The following is a 15,996-nucleotide window of genomic DNA, read 5'->3' on the forward strand; positions in this document are numbered from 1 at the left end:
AGTCAATTTGGGCAATTCTCTTTTTAAAAAATTCAGTCGGTTAGCATGATGCCAAGCAAAACACATAATTGGTTATAAAATGTTAATTTCTACCTGATTGTTGTAGCAGAACGGGGAGAGTGAAATCCTGGAGAAAATCCAGATGTTCTTCATTAGCTATTTCTTGGCCCTACATTTAAGCTTAAAGTTTTCAAAACACAGACCCAGACCGTTTAGTGAAGTAACAACATAAGAAGGTGGCTATTTTGGACAGCCTGGACTTCCCTTTCAGTAGGCTTTATACAGTACATTTCTGTTTTAATTTTTAAACTATATATTTCAATATTTTAATTGCTTTCCTATCTTCTTAAATAATCCCTATGGAACTTAACGTCTTGCAGCCCCAAGTCACTCTTAGGATCATTAGTTACTACATTGTCATATAATATAGTAAGTTCTTAGTGAGATTCTCATACCCTAAATGCTATGGTTTTTGACTTGTGAGTTGTCTTGTCCTTTATTTACAGTTTCTAAAATGTACCTTGCTGTTGCACAATTTTGTACTTTTTCGCACACAGTTTTCTCTTTGCCCAAAATACCTCCTAATAAATTCTTTGTCCATCTACTAAAGTCCAACTCATTTCTCCCATCTGTCAGTAGCCAGCTTTCCTGAGAGTTCAGATATAGTTATTCCTCATTGTGTATCTTCTACTCCTTGATTGCTGTATTAGTTTACTCCAAAACTTAGTGGCTCAAAACAATACATATTTATTACCTCACATAGTTTTTGTGGGTAGAGAATTTGGAAGCAGTTTAGTTGAATGGTTCTGGCTCAAGATCTCTTATAAGGCTGTGGTCACGATGTTGGCTAGGGTTGCAGTCATCTGAAGACTCGACTGGAGTTATTGGTCCACTTACGGGCTGATAACAGAAGGCCTCAGTCCCTCACCATGTGGACCTCTCCATAGGGCTGCTTGAGGGTCCTCACAATATGGCAGCCTGCTTTTCCCAGAGTGAGTAATCCAAGAGAAAGAGCAAGGAGGAAGCCACATTGCTCTTTATGTTCTAATCTCAGGTATCACATACCATCATTTTTGCCGCATTCTAATCATTAGAAGTAAATCACTAAGTATAGGTTACATGTAGGAAAGGAGATTCAGCCCCATCTTTTAAAAGGAGATCAAAGAATTTGTGGACACAATTGCTCTTATTGCATTATATTGTGATTATTTAAGTTAACAATTTCATGTTTAGATTGTTTTTTATGGCATTCATAAAGCATTTACTATATGCCATATTAAACTGCAGATTCTGGGCAGTGACTATAGCAAGTTACAGAGGAATCAAACTTTGAATTTTATCTCCCATTTATTAGATGTGTGGAGGGTTTAGTCATTTACTCTAAATCTCAGCTTCCTCAACTTTAAATAGAAATTGTAATAACCAGCCTTGCTGTCAGGATTAAATGGGATAATATAGGTGAGAGTACACTGCAAACTGAAAGTACTATGCGATATGTCAGCACTGAGTCAGCCAGCAAACAGTGCTACGGGCCTTGCTACAAGGCTACAGAGCCTGAGTTCCAGAATTCACTGCCTGCTTTATTTAGCCACCATGCCAGAGCCCCTTTGTCATCTCTCCTCTTTGCCTCAGAATATTTCCCAAGCTAGTAACAGAGTTCTACACATAGTAGATATTCAATAAGTACTTGTTGCTGTTGATTATGACACTGACAGTTGTCCTGGTTTCCTTTCCATTTAGGGTAAAACAGGAAACTCTTCAGGAAGTAGTATTTCAATAACTAGACTAGAAAGGGACTAAGAAGTACAGGATAATGAATTGGTATAGAGTACAGGCCCTGGGACAGGACAAACTTGAGTTTAACTCCTAGATCTTCCACCTAGAAGCTTTGAGAAATTTGTGATACAAGCCTTAGTTTCTTCATCTGTAACATGGGGATGACAGCACTACTTATTTGACAAGGTCAAAGTAAAGATTAAAGGAGAAAATGTATGATAAGCATCTAGAATACTTCCCGTCACATAGTAAGCACTCCATAAATGTGGATTATTATTCATCTTATGATTGTGATTAGCATAAAGTAACTCCATTATTAATAAGGGGAAGGTGTTCAAACCTATGAAAGATGGCAGCCTCCTGCTTGCAAGTCCAGTTTTGGCACACTATCATTACTTATTGAGCAGAGTAGAGAGCGCTCTCCAAGGTTTGCCTTGCCTACCTGGGTGGCTATCTATCTAAAACAGCCCGTCTGGCTTGAGCTATTTCCATTTTTTGTCTTTATGAGCCCAGAGCTATAAGCACATTTCAGAAATTTGAAAAATAAACAATGAAATGTCTCATACTTGCCACACATGTATTTTTCTTTCCATGATTTAGACTGGCTGGTTCTAAGCCATAAAAAGTTTATAATAAGAAAGAAAAAAGAATAAAATTTGCCAGCTTAAAACTCTTTAATCCAACCCTCCCAAATTTTCCAACTCAAGGTTAAGATGTGAACAAATGTTCCAACCAATATGTCCATGAAAGATTTAATAATTACTTTGCTTATGAAAGTTTAAACAGCTGCTTACGTTAGTAAAAAGTCTCCCACCCAGGCAGAATAATTTGCTGTACCCATTAAGAAGGTTTTACACATCATATTCAAATGAAAGGCAAAGCTGCATTTGTTGCACAACCTCTGACTATTCAATTATGTGTGGAATGAATTTGTCCACCAGGTCAACCAGGTTTTGTTCATTCCTTCAACAAGGGTCTCAACAGCACCAACATTAAAGTCATTTCCAAAGGGATTGCTGAGCTTTTCAATAATTTATTTTTAAAAACACATATACATGAAATAGATGTCCTTTTTTAAGATTATTTTACAGCATAACTCCATGAAAACAGGGTGCACTGGATTCAGTAATTATAGGTTACATCACATTCCTTAAAAAAACATGTAACACTGGTCTTTGGGCTTTCATATATACTTCTGCATCTGCTTGGATAATTTCCCATACCAACCCCATCTCCATAACCTTCAGCAGGGTTAACTCTTCATGGGTAACTACTCAGGCTGGAGGAATAAGTTGGATTGGTCCCTACAGCCTTCCCTGGGGTCCTTGATCAGGACGGTGCCCCTGAAATGAGCCCCCTTCACACCATGTAGCTGCCATGTTATGGCACTTACCATCTTCTACTGCAGTTACATATCTGTAATACTTTTCCATCTCTATCCCAAATACTGTGAGGGCAATTTGATATATCCCAAGTATAGTAGAAGCTCAATAAATTCCTGTAGAATTAATGAATGAGTTTTCCTACTCACCCAAACTGCACTTTTCCTTCTTTTTCTCCTATACCCCCAACTTTAACAACTCCTGCCAATTTTATTTCCTAAATATTTCCTGAACCCTTGTCCTCTTTTCCACCTAACTATTTCAATTATCTCAGTTCAAGTCCTTTTATCTCCTGACAGGATTTCAGTCTCTAGCAAATCTACTGCTGAAATCCTTCAGTGACTCCCTACTGCCAGCAGAACAGAGCAGCAAGCCTTCACATGGCCTGCCAGGCCCTCCATAGTCTGTCCTTCCTGATGTTCTCCGTCTCATTCTCACTTCCTTGCTTTTTTGCATAAACTCTCCCATTCCAGAGAAGGCTGATATTTAATGAGGGTCAGAGAGGAAAAATAACCTACCAACAAAATGTAAGAGGTGGAATTTGAATTATATAGGCCATGTTTCTAACTCAGTACAATGCTATACTGATCACCCAAGGCTATTGCTACAACTCTCATGCCTGACACATACCAGATACTCAATAAATGTTTGTTGAATAAATGAATAGTTGAAAAAAAATAAATATAAAAACCATCCAAACATAGGCTACCCAATGGATCTTATGCCTCTAGCCTACTGTTTCTCAAAAAGCTTGGGGAATATTGCAAAACTACCTCTTAAAAATTCCCAGCGCACATTAGCATATTCAAAACTAAGAAGTACCACCAAAAAAAAAAGGAATTTATTTAACTTTTTCAATAGAAGAGCTCCTAATTGTATCTGCACAAAGAATATGAAAACAAACAAAAACAAACACAAACATCTACCAACACTTCCTATTCTCTGAAATAATGAAAGAGTTCCCACTAAGTCTTGATACGCTCTAACAGCATATACACAGTGTGTGTACCACCCGTCTGATGATAATCTTCAAGCACTTTTTTTTAAATAATGGAATTTTGGGGCTGGAAATCACCTTCCAGCTTTTTCAGACAAAGTCCCCCATTCTATAATTGAAGGATTAAGTGGCCCAAGGTCACTCGGCTTATTTGTGACAGAAATAAAACTAGCATCAAGGCCTGGCAAAACCCATCCAGTGTTCTTTCCACTACTCCACACCAGTGACTCTCAATCTGGGGTGACTTTTGTCACAGACATTTGGCAATGTCTGGAGATATTTTTTGTAGGGGATGAGGGAGTATGCTGCTAAATATTCTACAATACAAAGGACTGATCCCCACTATAATTATTTGACCCAAATGTCAATAGTGATGATGTTGAGAAACCCTGCCCCACACTAAAAAAAAAGAAAGAAGTAGAAAAAGAAAAACTGAACTGTTCAGTTAACAAACTAGAGCTTTCATTTCAATGTTTCCCACTAGCCTGTATAAGAGCTGCATTATATTTGAAATAATACTGGCATATAAAACTGAAATTGTTTCTTAAATCCATGAGAATAACTGCAGTAGGAAAAAAGGCATGTATAAAAAAACAATTCCACTCATCAGGGCTTTATCAAAATGGGTATGGATATTACCAACCCAAAGACAAAATCCAAAACAATTTTCTTTTCCACACAAATCCCTCATAAGAATTCTTGAATATGTTAAGATTTTTTAAATCTTGCATTTACTAAGGAAGTCTCAGAATAAGGTATAGGAAATCACTGAGGAGCAAATGAAATGAGCCAGCCCCAAGAGTCAACATTGGGGAATCTGCTATCACGAGAGATCTCATTAGTACATCTCTCCCACAGGTGTACTAAACCTCCAATTTCAGATAATTTGCCGTTTGTCAGGTCAATTTTATCACAACCCTCCTGTGTTTATTTGTTTGTTTGAGTGGAATATGCTGAAAGCATCATAAACTAAGCCTTGAAAAGGACTATTTGGGGTAATGTCAGGACAAGGTCCTCCCTACAATGGTGCTACATAGAGGATGTCTGCAAGGCAGCTCCTGCTTCACGAGAAAGCAATGCACTCTCAGGAGTATCTTCTCACCAGTTTCCTCTTCAGGAAATAATAACACCATGGTTATATAAGATGTTATTATTGCAGAATCTGGTCAAAGGGTACACCCAAACTCTCGGCACTGTTTTTGCAACTTCTTGTGAGTCTACAATTATTTCAAAATAAAAAGGTTTTGATTTATTTTAATGATGTGATTGGTAGTAGATCTATTTTGGCTTTGTCAATGATTCTCTGCTAAAACAAAAGTAGCTGATTACCCGATCTGTGAGACTGAGAGTATGAACAGGGCCACAGGGGAATAAGGCATTATAAAGAGTCATTCGTACCACAAAAGTGTTTCATCCGTCAGATCCTCTTCCAAAGTGACAAAAAGCTGAAAAAGAATGAGACTTGAGAAAGACTTGACTGAGGATGCGTAGAAGAAACAGACCAAGGCACAGGTGGGTTTCTCAGGTGACGATTTTTAAGGGAAATCTAAGGGAAATCTGACACAATGAGAGCTCTTTGTGCCTAAGAAAGAGATGTCAAGAGAAAAAGCATGAAAGTAAGACAAGTTTCTCCTATGTAATGACTTGGTAGGGATGGCACTGCCTTTGTCCTGAATTAACTGACATCCCTCAGATTTAGACACTATCCAGCTAAGGTGTGCCCAGGCATAATGCAATACCTTTGCGGTAGAAAAAAAAATTGGAGTCACATTTTAGATATGTTACTCTCATGCATTTATTGTGCCCCCTGGGATAAGTCAGTCATGGATTCAGTTTCCTCATCTGAAGGTCAGGGAATTGGTACTGGACTGCTAAGACCTTTACCTCTCTGTCTCTGCCTCTGTTTAAGACTATTTTAAGTGTTAAGCTAACTTCTATTGATTTAATACAAAATAAAACCTATTCATGGATGGCAACATGTTTCCTATGAATTTTCCAATGCAAATTAGTTCCTTCATAAATGGGGGTAGAAATAATATTGCTATTTTAGCACCAGGGACCATCAGCTCAGAAGTCAAAGAGCTCTCCTTCTCACGCTCTCAGACTCATCCTCAACCATGGATGGGCCTCAAAGATGTGATGGTTTCCTAGGGAGAAGGCTGAGAGAAAGTTTAGAGGTCTAATCTCAGAGCAACCAGAGGACTGCTTTCTCACAATGAAATGCATCCCCTCAAAGTGTTCAAGGTCTGGTGAACCCTCTAGAACATGACCAAATCACAAAGGAGCAGTTTCCGAAGAGGTCAAAGTGGAGAATTGAGGCTTAGAGGAGCCAAAACATGCCACTGTGGGTTCTTTAGGAAAAGCGTAGGATAAATGTGCATCATACCCCTTACTCTACCATTTTCACATATTGAAACCCAATAAAGTTTTTGTATTATTGGCATTTCTAAAGTGGTTAACTCAGTCCAGGCTTATGGCTTGATTGTGCAGTAGGGTTTTGAAATGTGTTAATGCTTCATCAATCACATATACGCTTTTCCAGAGCTGAAATTCACCACACCTTGTCCACGGTTCTTAGACTAAATCAAAAGGATTCTTTCTGTGCTAATTGCTTTCCTTTCATTAAGGTGTTTGCATGAATAATTAATGAGCTGCAATGGGTGGTGCTGGGTGTTAGTGTGGAATAGTGTTGATCAGACACTGTATTAGCCCACCTTCAAGTCACCTAGGATGTTCGACTTGCAGGCAGAATAATGATAATTTCAATATAACCTCTTCATTTTCAGAGATGGTTTCCACTGCAACTAATTTGCTCAGCATTATTTAGCACTATTCTTCAGTACGTATGGAGCAAGGTAGAAAGGATGTGTCAGGGTAAGTTAGTCAACCTAAACTATCAAAACCAATGTTACGTCACTGTCAGCATTACTGATAATTAAAAATAAAGTTGAATGATTTTTAAAAAGTTTGTCAGAATTTAGGAGAGTTGAACTCCTTTATCAGCGAATGAAAGATTGGTTCTTAGTTGGTATCTGAATCTCCATCAGACATTTCCTTTCCCTCTTTCTTCACTCTCATTTTCTGCTTATTTATTAATTAATGAATCCCATTTAACCCTCCCAAACTCCACTCTCTCTTCCTCTGTATTTTGCTTATTTCTTATAACTTACCCCAACATTTATCTTTATCATAACCTTTTTTTAATTAAAATTTATTGGGGTGACAATGGTTAGTAAAATTACATAGGTTTCAAGTGTACAATTTTGTAATATATCATCTATATATCACATTGTATGTTTATCACCCAAAGTCAGTTCTTCTTTTATCACCATATATAATGTTTAACCCCCTTTACCCTCATCAAACATCCACCCTCCCCCCCTTACCCTCTGGTAACCAATGAACTATTGTCTGTGTCTATGAGTTCTTGTTTCTTAATTTGTCTTGTTCCTTTGTTGCTTTCAATTTTATATACCACATAGCAGTGAAGTCATATGGTTCTCGACTTTTTCTTACTCTATCATAACCTTTATCCTGTAGGAAACAGGAGAAGGGGCTTGACAGCAGGGGAACACTATGTGGAGATCAGTGTTTTAAAAGATAACTCTGAGATGCACTGCAAAAATACAGAAGCAGGGGAGATCAGAAGAAAAATAATCAGGAGGGAAATAGCAAGGGCCCGAATTAGGACAATAATAGCAGTAAAGGCAAGGCTGTAACGGATTTTGTTTTTTAATATATGTGTTGTTTTTTCTTAGTCCAGCTGTAAGTGGACTAAATAGGATGTAGTACCTGGCTGTAGGACAGTGATTAAAGAGGACAGAATGAAATACAATTAGAAGTTTCCTAACTGTGCTGATAGGTAGTTGTGGTTCCCTTAACAGAGACTAGTAACTAAGGTGAGGAGTCAGGTAGGAAGGAGTTTAGCTGTTCCGTGTTGGACATACAGAGCTGCATTTAGGGGCCATGTCCAACATGCCAATGGACAATCAGTGTTCTAAACGGGCAGGAAAACTTCTAGACTTAAAGAGAACCCAGATAAAGAAAATCCTACAACCATCCTCTCCTTTACTTCCTCTCTTCATTTTACTGAACAAAATGTGTTCAGAAGCTTCTGCATGCCAAGCCCTGGGACAGGAATTACTGAAAAAAGAAAAAGAACAAAAATAAACAGAGCATCTGCTCAGGGTATTTGCAAGGTCTGGTGGGAGATGACACCATAATAATGGCATAAAGTGTTGGGATGAGGGGAGGGTTACTAGAGGGGGCTGCACAGGAGACACGGCATTTATGAGGGATGGAGTGTGCTTACTCAGTTCACTAAGTCACCTAACATCTAGAGGGGGGGAACACATGCTTGCCACATCTCTTCACCGTATGGAACTACGTTGTGGTTCCAGGCAGGCTGTAAGACAGAGTCCCCCAAAACACAGCCACACAGACTTCATTTCACTGCACTCATCTATATTCCTTCTCTGGACGCAATGCTGTCACTTCATTGTGAGAGAACTTTCGTTAATCTTCTACTGTTTACATCTTGGTAACAAGGTATTTATGCCCAACTTTTGTAATGCTATGTAACACTATGGTAGAGGTAAAAGTTTAATCCTCAGTCCTAGGACCCCTCTGGACTCTCTCAACCTCAAGAAGGTGCTACTACCACAGAATAGAGATTGAAGCATCTTGACAGAGATCAAAGTGTTTAAAATTCACTATAGCCCAGCAATTTCATTACTAGTCATTTGTCCAAAGAGAAATGAACACATATGTCCACAGAGAGGCTTGCACAAGAATATTCACTGAGTTTTATTCATAATAGTCAAAAACTAGAAACCACCCAAATGTCCAACAACTGTCGAATAAATAAATTGTGGTGTATCCATACAGTGAAATATTACTTAGCACTATAAGGAATGAACAACTGACACAACATGGATAAACCTCAAAAAAGCATTACACCGAGTCAAAAAGCCAAACACAGAAGTCTACACATTCTATGATTCCAGTTATATTAAATTCTAGAGAAGAAAAAACTATAGCTCCAGAAAGCAGATCAGCAGTTACCAGGGGGTTGGGGAGTGAAGGAAGAGCTAGACTGCAAAGGGGCTCAAGGGAATGTCTGGGGTGATGGAAACAGTGTAGATTATGATTGCGGTAAGTGGTGACATAACTGTACATTTTTCAAAACTCATCAAATTGTACACTTAAATTTGGTAAGTTTACGTTATGTAGATTATACCTCAGTAAAGCTAACTAGTTTTTAATAATCATGTTGGCTAAGGAGCAGACCCACGGGTTCCCAGCAAGAAGACACCAGTAGCCCTCCGAAACTGTCTGAGCCCTCTGGCTGCTGCAGTCCTGAGAGTGCCTCTGCCTCAGTGCTTTAGCCTCAGACCACGATACCTCCCACTGCCTCTGACTAAGGCTCCCAGTGACTCACACTCACCCTGCCACACACCCTCGGGGTGAGAAACTGCCTGCTCACCCAGACAACGGATAATATATAATCCCAACCCCTCCCATCCTGGACTAGCAACCCAAAGACGGCAACACTTTATCCTGGAACTACTGCCTGAAGAAGATTACACTTCAAGGTGTCTGACTATTCAGTACCTGGAATATAGACTCTTAGCTCCTCTGTTCTTATCAGTTTCCTAAAGGGGCAGGAGCCTGGGCTTGTTTGTTTGTTTTCTCAATATCTGAAGCTATCTGATTCCCTATGGACCTATTGACATCTTGCTTTTCCATTATCCCTGTAACTATCACCCCAAGGTTGATGCATGCATGCCCAGGTCCTGGAAGCAGGTAATTTGGAAAAGGAGAAAAGGGCCTTAAACATAAAACAAGTATTGGAGAGGTCCTCAGTCAAAACATGTGCAAAAGGTTTGTTTCTCCATCACCAAACTCCATCACTACTTGCTTTTATCTCCCTCTCATTGATCTCCATAGACAAATATAAGTCTGAAATTCCTGAATAACTTTATTTTAACTTATTAAAATAAGCTATTTTATGTAATAAGTTTAAAATAATATTAAGCTATTTTCAGAATTTCAATAACTACTTATAATGTAAATTTTCACCAGAAACCTTATAAAAACTGTTTTTTGTGGACTTAATGTCATATGAAGTAAACTCACATTCAGTGAGCGCCTGTGATGTGTCACCAGTATACTAGGCTATTTGATTTGCATTATCTAATGTACTCCCCATAATTACCCTGTTAGTTATAAATACCATCTCTTTTCTTGCAGATATGTTCTCTCTGAGACTCAGAAAATAAGTAACTTGCCAAAATTATTTAACCTTCAGCTAGACCTGCCTCTAGGACTATTTGATTTTCAAACTTGTGTAAAAAACAACAAAAAAAGTCTCTGGAAATTGCACATAAACTGTGGTTTAAAGCTCAGTTTACTATTCATAAGGTCCTGGGTTTGGGTCCCTTCTCAGCCACTTACTGGTTGTGTGGACCTTAGGCAAGTGAGTTTCGCTCTATGCTAGTTTTCTCACCTACAAAAGAAAATAGATCCTACTTCACTGAGCTTTGAAAGGATCAAATAAGATAATTCACATAATAAGCACAATAACGATTAGTACAATCTTAGCTATTCGTATAATCTTAAATGCCGAGCTGGCTCCAAATGGAATAAATACAGCACATATACACAAATATTGTCCTCAGCTCTTCAGAGGTTGAATTTCTACACCATGGAACCCCATTCCACACTTGAATTAGTCCCACTTTTCTTCAATCAATATACTCAAACTTTTGATGGGAAAAAATATATTTGGAGTGTCTGCCATTGTTGAGTCCACAAGGACCATCTCTGCAGACGCACGTTCTCTCTTGACCACACTCCCTATTCCTAGACAACCTATCGCCTCGTTCACTCACCTGCTCCGGATACTTGCTACCAATGATCTCTGCTACAGTGTTGAAGGAGTCAACATCTGGGTAGTTCTTTGCCCCCATCTTCAGCTGAATGACAATTCGGCTCCCACGAGAAACCATTCTTGATAGCATTTCTGCATCTTCCACTGTAACACAGGCTGTTGGGATCTTTAGCACACCGTCCTGGTATTTCTGAATACCTGTGTGAGGACTTGAGAAAATAAGCCACCAGGTTACCTTAAAAGTAGAAATAAACCACAAGTGTTTATTGAAGTGTCTGTATTTGACATTTGACTTCCACTGAACTTGTTCACGTATGAGGAATAGGACAAGCAGGCAATACTGTTTTATTTGCTTTTGACATGAACATAACTTTTCTTTTTGGTAAAAACAACTTGGAAAGTTCAATTAATAATCATTATATGACAACATGGATGGATTTTGAGATTATAATGCGAAGCGAAATAAGTCGGACAGAAAAAGCAGAGAACCATATGATTTCCCTGACATGTGGTATATAAACCAAAAACAACAAAAGAACAAGACAAACAAATGAGAAACAAAAACTCATAGACACAGACAATAGTTTAGTGGTTACCAGAGGGTAAGGGGGCTGGGGGTGGTAAATGAGGGTAAAGGGGATCAAATATATGGTGATGGAAGAACTGACTCTGGGTGATGAACACACAATGTGATTTATAGATGATGTAATACAGAATTGTACACCTGAAATCTATGTAACTTTACTAACAATTGTCACCCCAATGAACTTTAATTTAAAAAAATAATCATCATATTGAAAATATTGCATGAAATCTATTTTGATAATTTGAATGATCCTTTAAAGTTGCCTCAAACTTGGAAGAACATTAAGAGTGCATTTATGACCAAGAGGTGAACACGTTGGTTCGAGAAGACAAAGGGTGCTCTGAAGTCCGTCAAGGCTGCAGATCAGAAGCATACACATCTGGAAGAAAGCTGGCCCAGATGGACCCAGCTCTCTGGTCCCTAACTGGTTCTGGGTATACTCTCTTCCCACCCAAACACAGAGGTCCAAATATGTAGCCTTGAAATGGTGGTAGAACACTCTGTAGGAAAACTGTAGGACAATGGAAAATGTTTGTGTTCCCATAAAGAAAAGTGCTGAATAAATCCAGGTCCCTCATTGTACTACTATAAGAAAAAGAAAGTTATAAAAATGTTGGCATTAAAGGAGAAATATTACCCCAACTTGTCAACTCTTTTCCTACTACTTTCCAGATGCTTCTCACATTACTAGAAACATTTATAATTGAAGTTTATATTAATCTACTGCTGATTCAACCTCCATGTGCTAATTGAGTTTATCAAACTCATCTTCTAAAACTGCTCTTTGAAACTGTCCCTTTTAACCCTTTTGGTGCAACTCCGAACCCTCAGCTCCCTCAGAAACATGCAGGCACAGCTTCTGATTGCACACACATCCTATCGGTCTCGTCCCATCTTCTGCCAAGACATAAGCTAATAGCTTCCCTTTTAAAATTAATTTTGCTTTTCATATTTCCATATTTGTTTCAAATTGTCTCATATTTACAGGAAAGTTTTTCTCCTTTCAGCCACTACACATTTCTCTTCTATAGAAGTGAGTCCAACCTCCACATGCATAAACACAACGACCATTATTATTATTGCTTGCTTGTTGTGACTATATTGTTGTGACCATATGTCAGGTGAGTCCTTAGTAGAGAAACTGCAGAGCGAAATGATTATGAACAGACTCAGGAGCAAAATCATCTGGGTTCAAATCTGGGCTCTGCCACTTATTGCTAATTGATGTTGGACAAGTTATACATCTTTGCTTCAGCGGCTTCGCCTGTACATTGAGGTGATAATAACAGTAATAACTATCCCATAGAGTCATTTTACAGATTCAATTAATTTATACAAGTAAATCCCTTACCCTGGAACACAGTAAGCACTCAATAAGTGCTAAAACTTTATTTTATTAACTTGCTTATTACATAAACCTGCAGAGACTATCTAATCTCAAGTCCTTAGTACCATCTGAGTACACCTTTCATGAATATTTATTAAATGTTTACTGAACATGTCATTCTTCATGAAGAGAGAGACAAATGACTTATAAACTCAAAATTTGTAATACGGAAACCCTGAATCTAAACCCCTGCTAAGGCACATGCCTAATCTAACTTTTGGTTCAGGGCAGGCTATGGAGTCACTTAACCTAGGTCAAATCCTGGCTCTACCATTCGCTATCTGTATGACACCAAGCAACTTAGATTACTTCTCTGTTTCTGAGTTTCCACATCTGTAAAGTAGAGAATAATATTAGTATTGACCTCATATGACAACTATGAGGAATAAAAGAGATAGTATATGTAAAGGATTTAACAGTGTTTGGCACATAGTAATTATTTAGTAAACATTAGTTGTTATTATTTCTTCAGTGCTAATTTTCCCACTGAGTTGGTTGAGTGATTAATGACCAAAAATACTTTAAAACATGTAGAAAGACAATCTAAATATTTATTATTCATATTACCTTACGTGATGTCTAAGCTTCAACAAGCTCTCCTTGTTCCCAGACTCTCTTACTCAAGAGGAGGTAAGTATAACACGTCGTAATAGTCTCTTTAAATAATTTTTCTAAACAAGTATATACTGATAAGTTACAGGCAAGAGTTCTTAAAGTGAGGACAGTGAGCCAGGCATGTACCCACGGCTCCAATGAGGAAAATGTTATTGAAAGGCATCTTCCAACTGTGATTCTGAATTCAAGATATAAAAGCCTTATAATTTGTTTCTGCAATTAAGCATGTTCCCCAGTGGTGCAGTATCCAGCACTGTTTAGTAGAAGTGGGCAGAATGAAGATTTGACAGTTTTATTTGGAGTCTTGCACTTTCACTGTCAATTGTCCTACAGGGAATGAATGATTAGCACAAATGCTACCTTCCTGCCACCACTGACAAGCCCAACCTGCATTTTAACAATAGCAAAGGGTAAACTATAAAGGAAGCCACAAATAATCAAAATAAGCACACTTAAAGATTAATATCAATTCTTCAGAAAGTCTTCCACAAACAGAAGAGGAGGGAACACTTGCCAACTCATTCTACAAGGCCACTATTGCTGATATCAAAACCAGACAAAAGACATCACAAGAAAACAATAGACCAACATCTCTTATGAATAAAAATACAAAAAATCCTTAACAAAATACAAGCAAACTGAAACCTGCAACATATGAACATATGAAAAGGGTTATACACCATGACAAAGTGAGATTTATCCCAGAAATGCAACGTTTGACATGCAAAAATCAATCAAAAACAAAGTTGGCTGACTCACACTTCCAAATATCAAAACTTATTACAATTCTATAGTAATCAACAGACGGTGATACGGGTATAAGGATAGCCATATTGATCAATAGAATAAAACTGAGAGTGCAGAAATAAACCTTTATACGAATGATCAATTCATTTCAACAAAAGTGTCAATAAAGTTCAATGGGCTAGAAAAATACTTTCAACACATGTTGCTGGGGCCAACCAGATATCCACATGCAAAAGAATAAAGGTTTACTCCTATATTACAGCATATACAAAAATTAATTCAAAATGAACCTAAGTAATTCATAGGCCTAAATATAAGAGTTAAACTATAAAACTTCATGACCTTGGATAAAGAAATTCCTTCCTAGATATATCGCCAAAATCATATTCAACAAAAGAATAAAATAGATAAATTGAAACATCAAAACTGTAAACTTTTGTATTTCAAAGGACACCACCAAAGTGAAAAGACAATCCATAGAAGGGGAAAAAATATTTGCAAATCATTTATCTGGAGGTGGGAATTATTGTAAGAATTGTGAGTTTTTGAAGTTATAGTCTTATTTCTATGAGGATTTTTTTTCTTAACTTCTTTATTAGTAAGGTTAAAAGACCACTTATCCTGTTTATTAGAAAGGTTTGTTTGATTTAAAAATCAGTTTGAAAATAACTCCCAGAAAAATTAAAATTGACTTTAATTCTTTTAGATCTGCCTCCTTAAGAGTAAATTTATCGCACACATTTATATTGTCATTAACAAAACAAAAGCAAAACGATTCATTTACATCATAATTTCACAAAAGGAAAACACTCAGATATTTCCAACTCCCAAAGGTGAAAAAAAAAACCTGATCAAGAGAGAAAATGTAGGACTAAATTTCATTCCCAATTTCTATGATTCAGTTGAAATAGCAGAGGAGACAGGAAAAAGTCAAATTCTTGAATTCTATTCCATAATGAAAGACTCTACGCGAACAAAACTCAGCCAACATATTTAAACCTTACCTTCACCTACAGATCTCAGTAAGCAGACTATTACAAGCATAGTATCAGATATGCCTTCTTCCAAAATAGAGGGACACAGCCATCTCCACAAGAGTGTGAGAAAGAAGGAAGACGGTCAAAATGCTTAGAGGAATAAAACTCTGTGATTTTTAACATCCACAGCATACAGGAAGGACTTTTGGCTTTTTTTCTCTAAAACACAATAGTGTGAAGAAGGTTGAAAGATATAAAGAGGCAACTGTCTGTGAAGTAAATATAAAAAAAGAATTAAAATAGCTAAACAAATTTTATACTTAGTATTTTCTCATCTAAAAAAATACTACATAAATATCAGTTTTTGTTATTATTATATATTTTGTAACCTAAAGTAAACATCACAAAATATATTTGGTCTCTTTAGCCCTTTTTGATTTCGCTCTTCTGTATAAGTTACAATGTCTGCTAGCTTATACTTATTTTATTTTAATTTGTTTTTTTTCCCTTATTTTCTCCTCTAATCTTTACAATTTTTAAAAGAAAGATGTGTTTATGTATTAAGCAAGATGAAAACTTAACTTGGGATACAAATTTTTTAAATGGATAATTTATCTAATAAAGATGATAATAGAGA

General features: G+C 37.3%; 1 protein-coding gene across 2 annotated transcripts in view; it reads right to left on the reverse strand.

The window, feature by feature from the left end:
* The window catches only part of CPQ (carboxypeptidase Q), a 565,463-nt gene that overhangs the window by 282,662 nt on the left and 266,805 nt on the right, over positions 1 to 15,996 (reverse strand). For both annotated transcript variants that reach the window (XM_088799038.1, XM_088799039.1), the window contains exon 4: positions 11,049 to 11,256. In XM_088799038.1, coding sequence (XP_088655164.1) covers positions 11,049 to 11,256 — 208 coding nt within the window. The remainder of the gene's footprint in view (positions 1 to 11,048; positions 11,257 to 15,996) is intronic.

This window comes from Rhinolophus sinicus, chromosome 6 (assembly GCF_057876585.1).
Source record: "Rhinolophus sinicus isolate RSI-liver-muscle chromosome 6, RSI-T2T, whole genome shotgun sequence".
Classification (NCBI taxonomy): domain Eukaryota; kingdom Metazoa; phylum Chordata; class Mammalia; order Chiroptera; family Rhinolophidae; genus Rhinolophus; species Rhinolophus sinicus.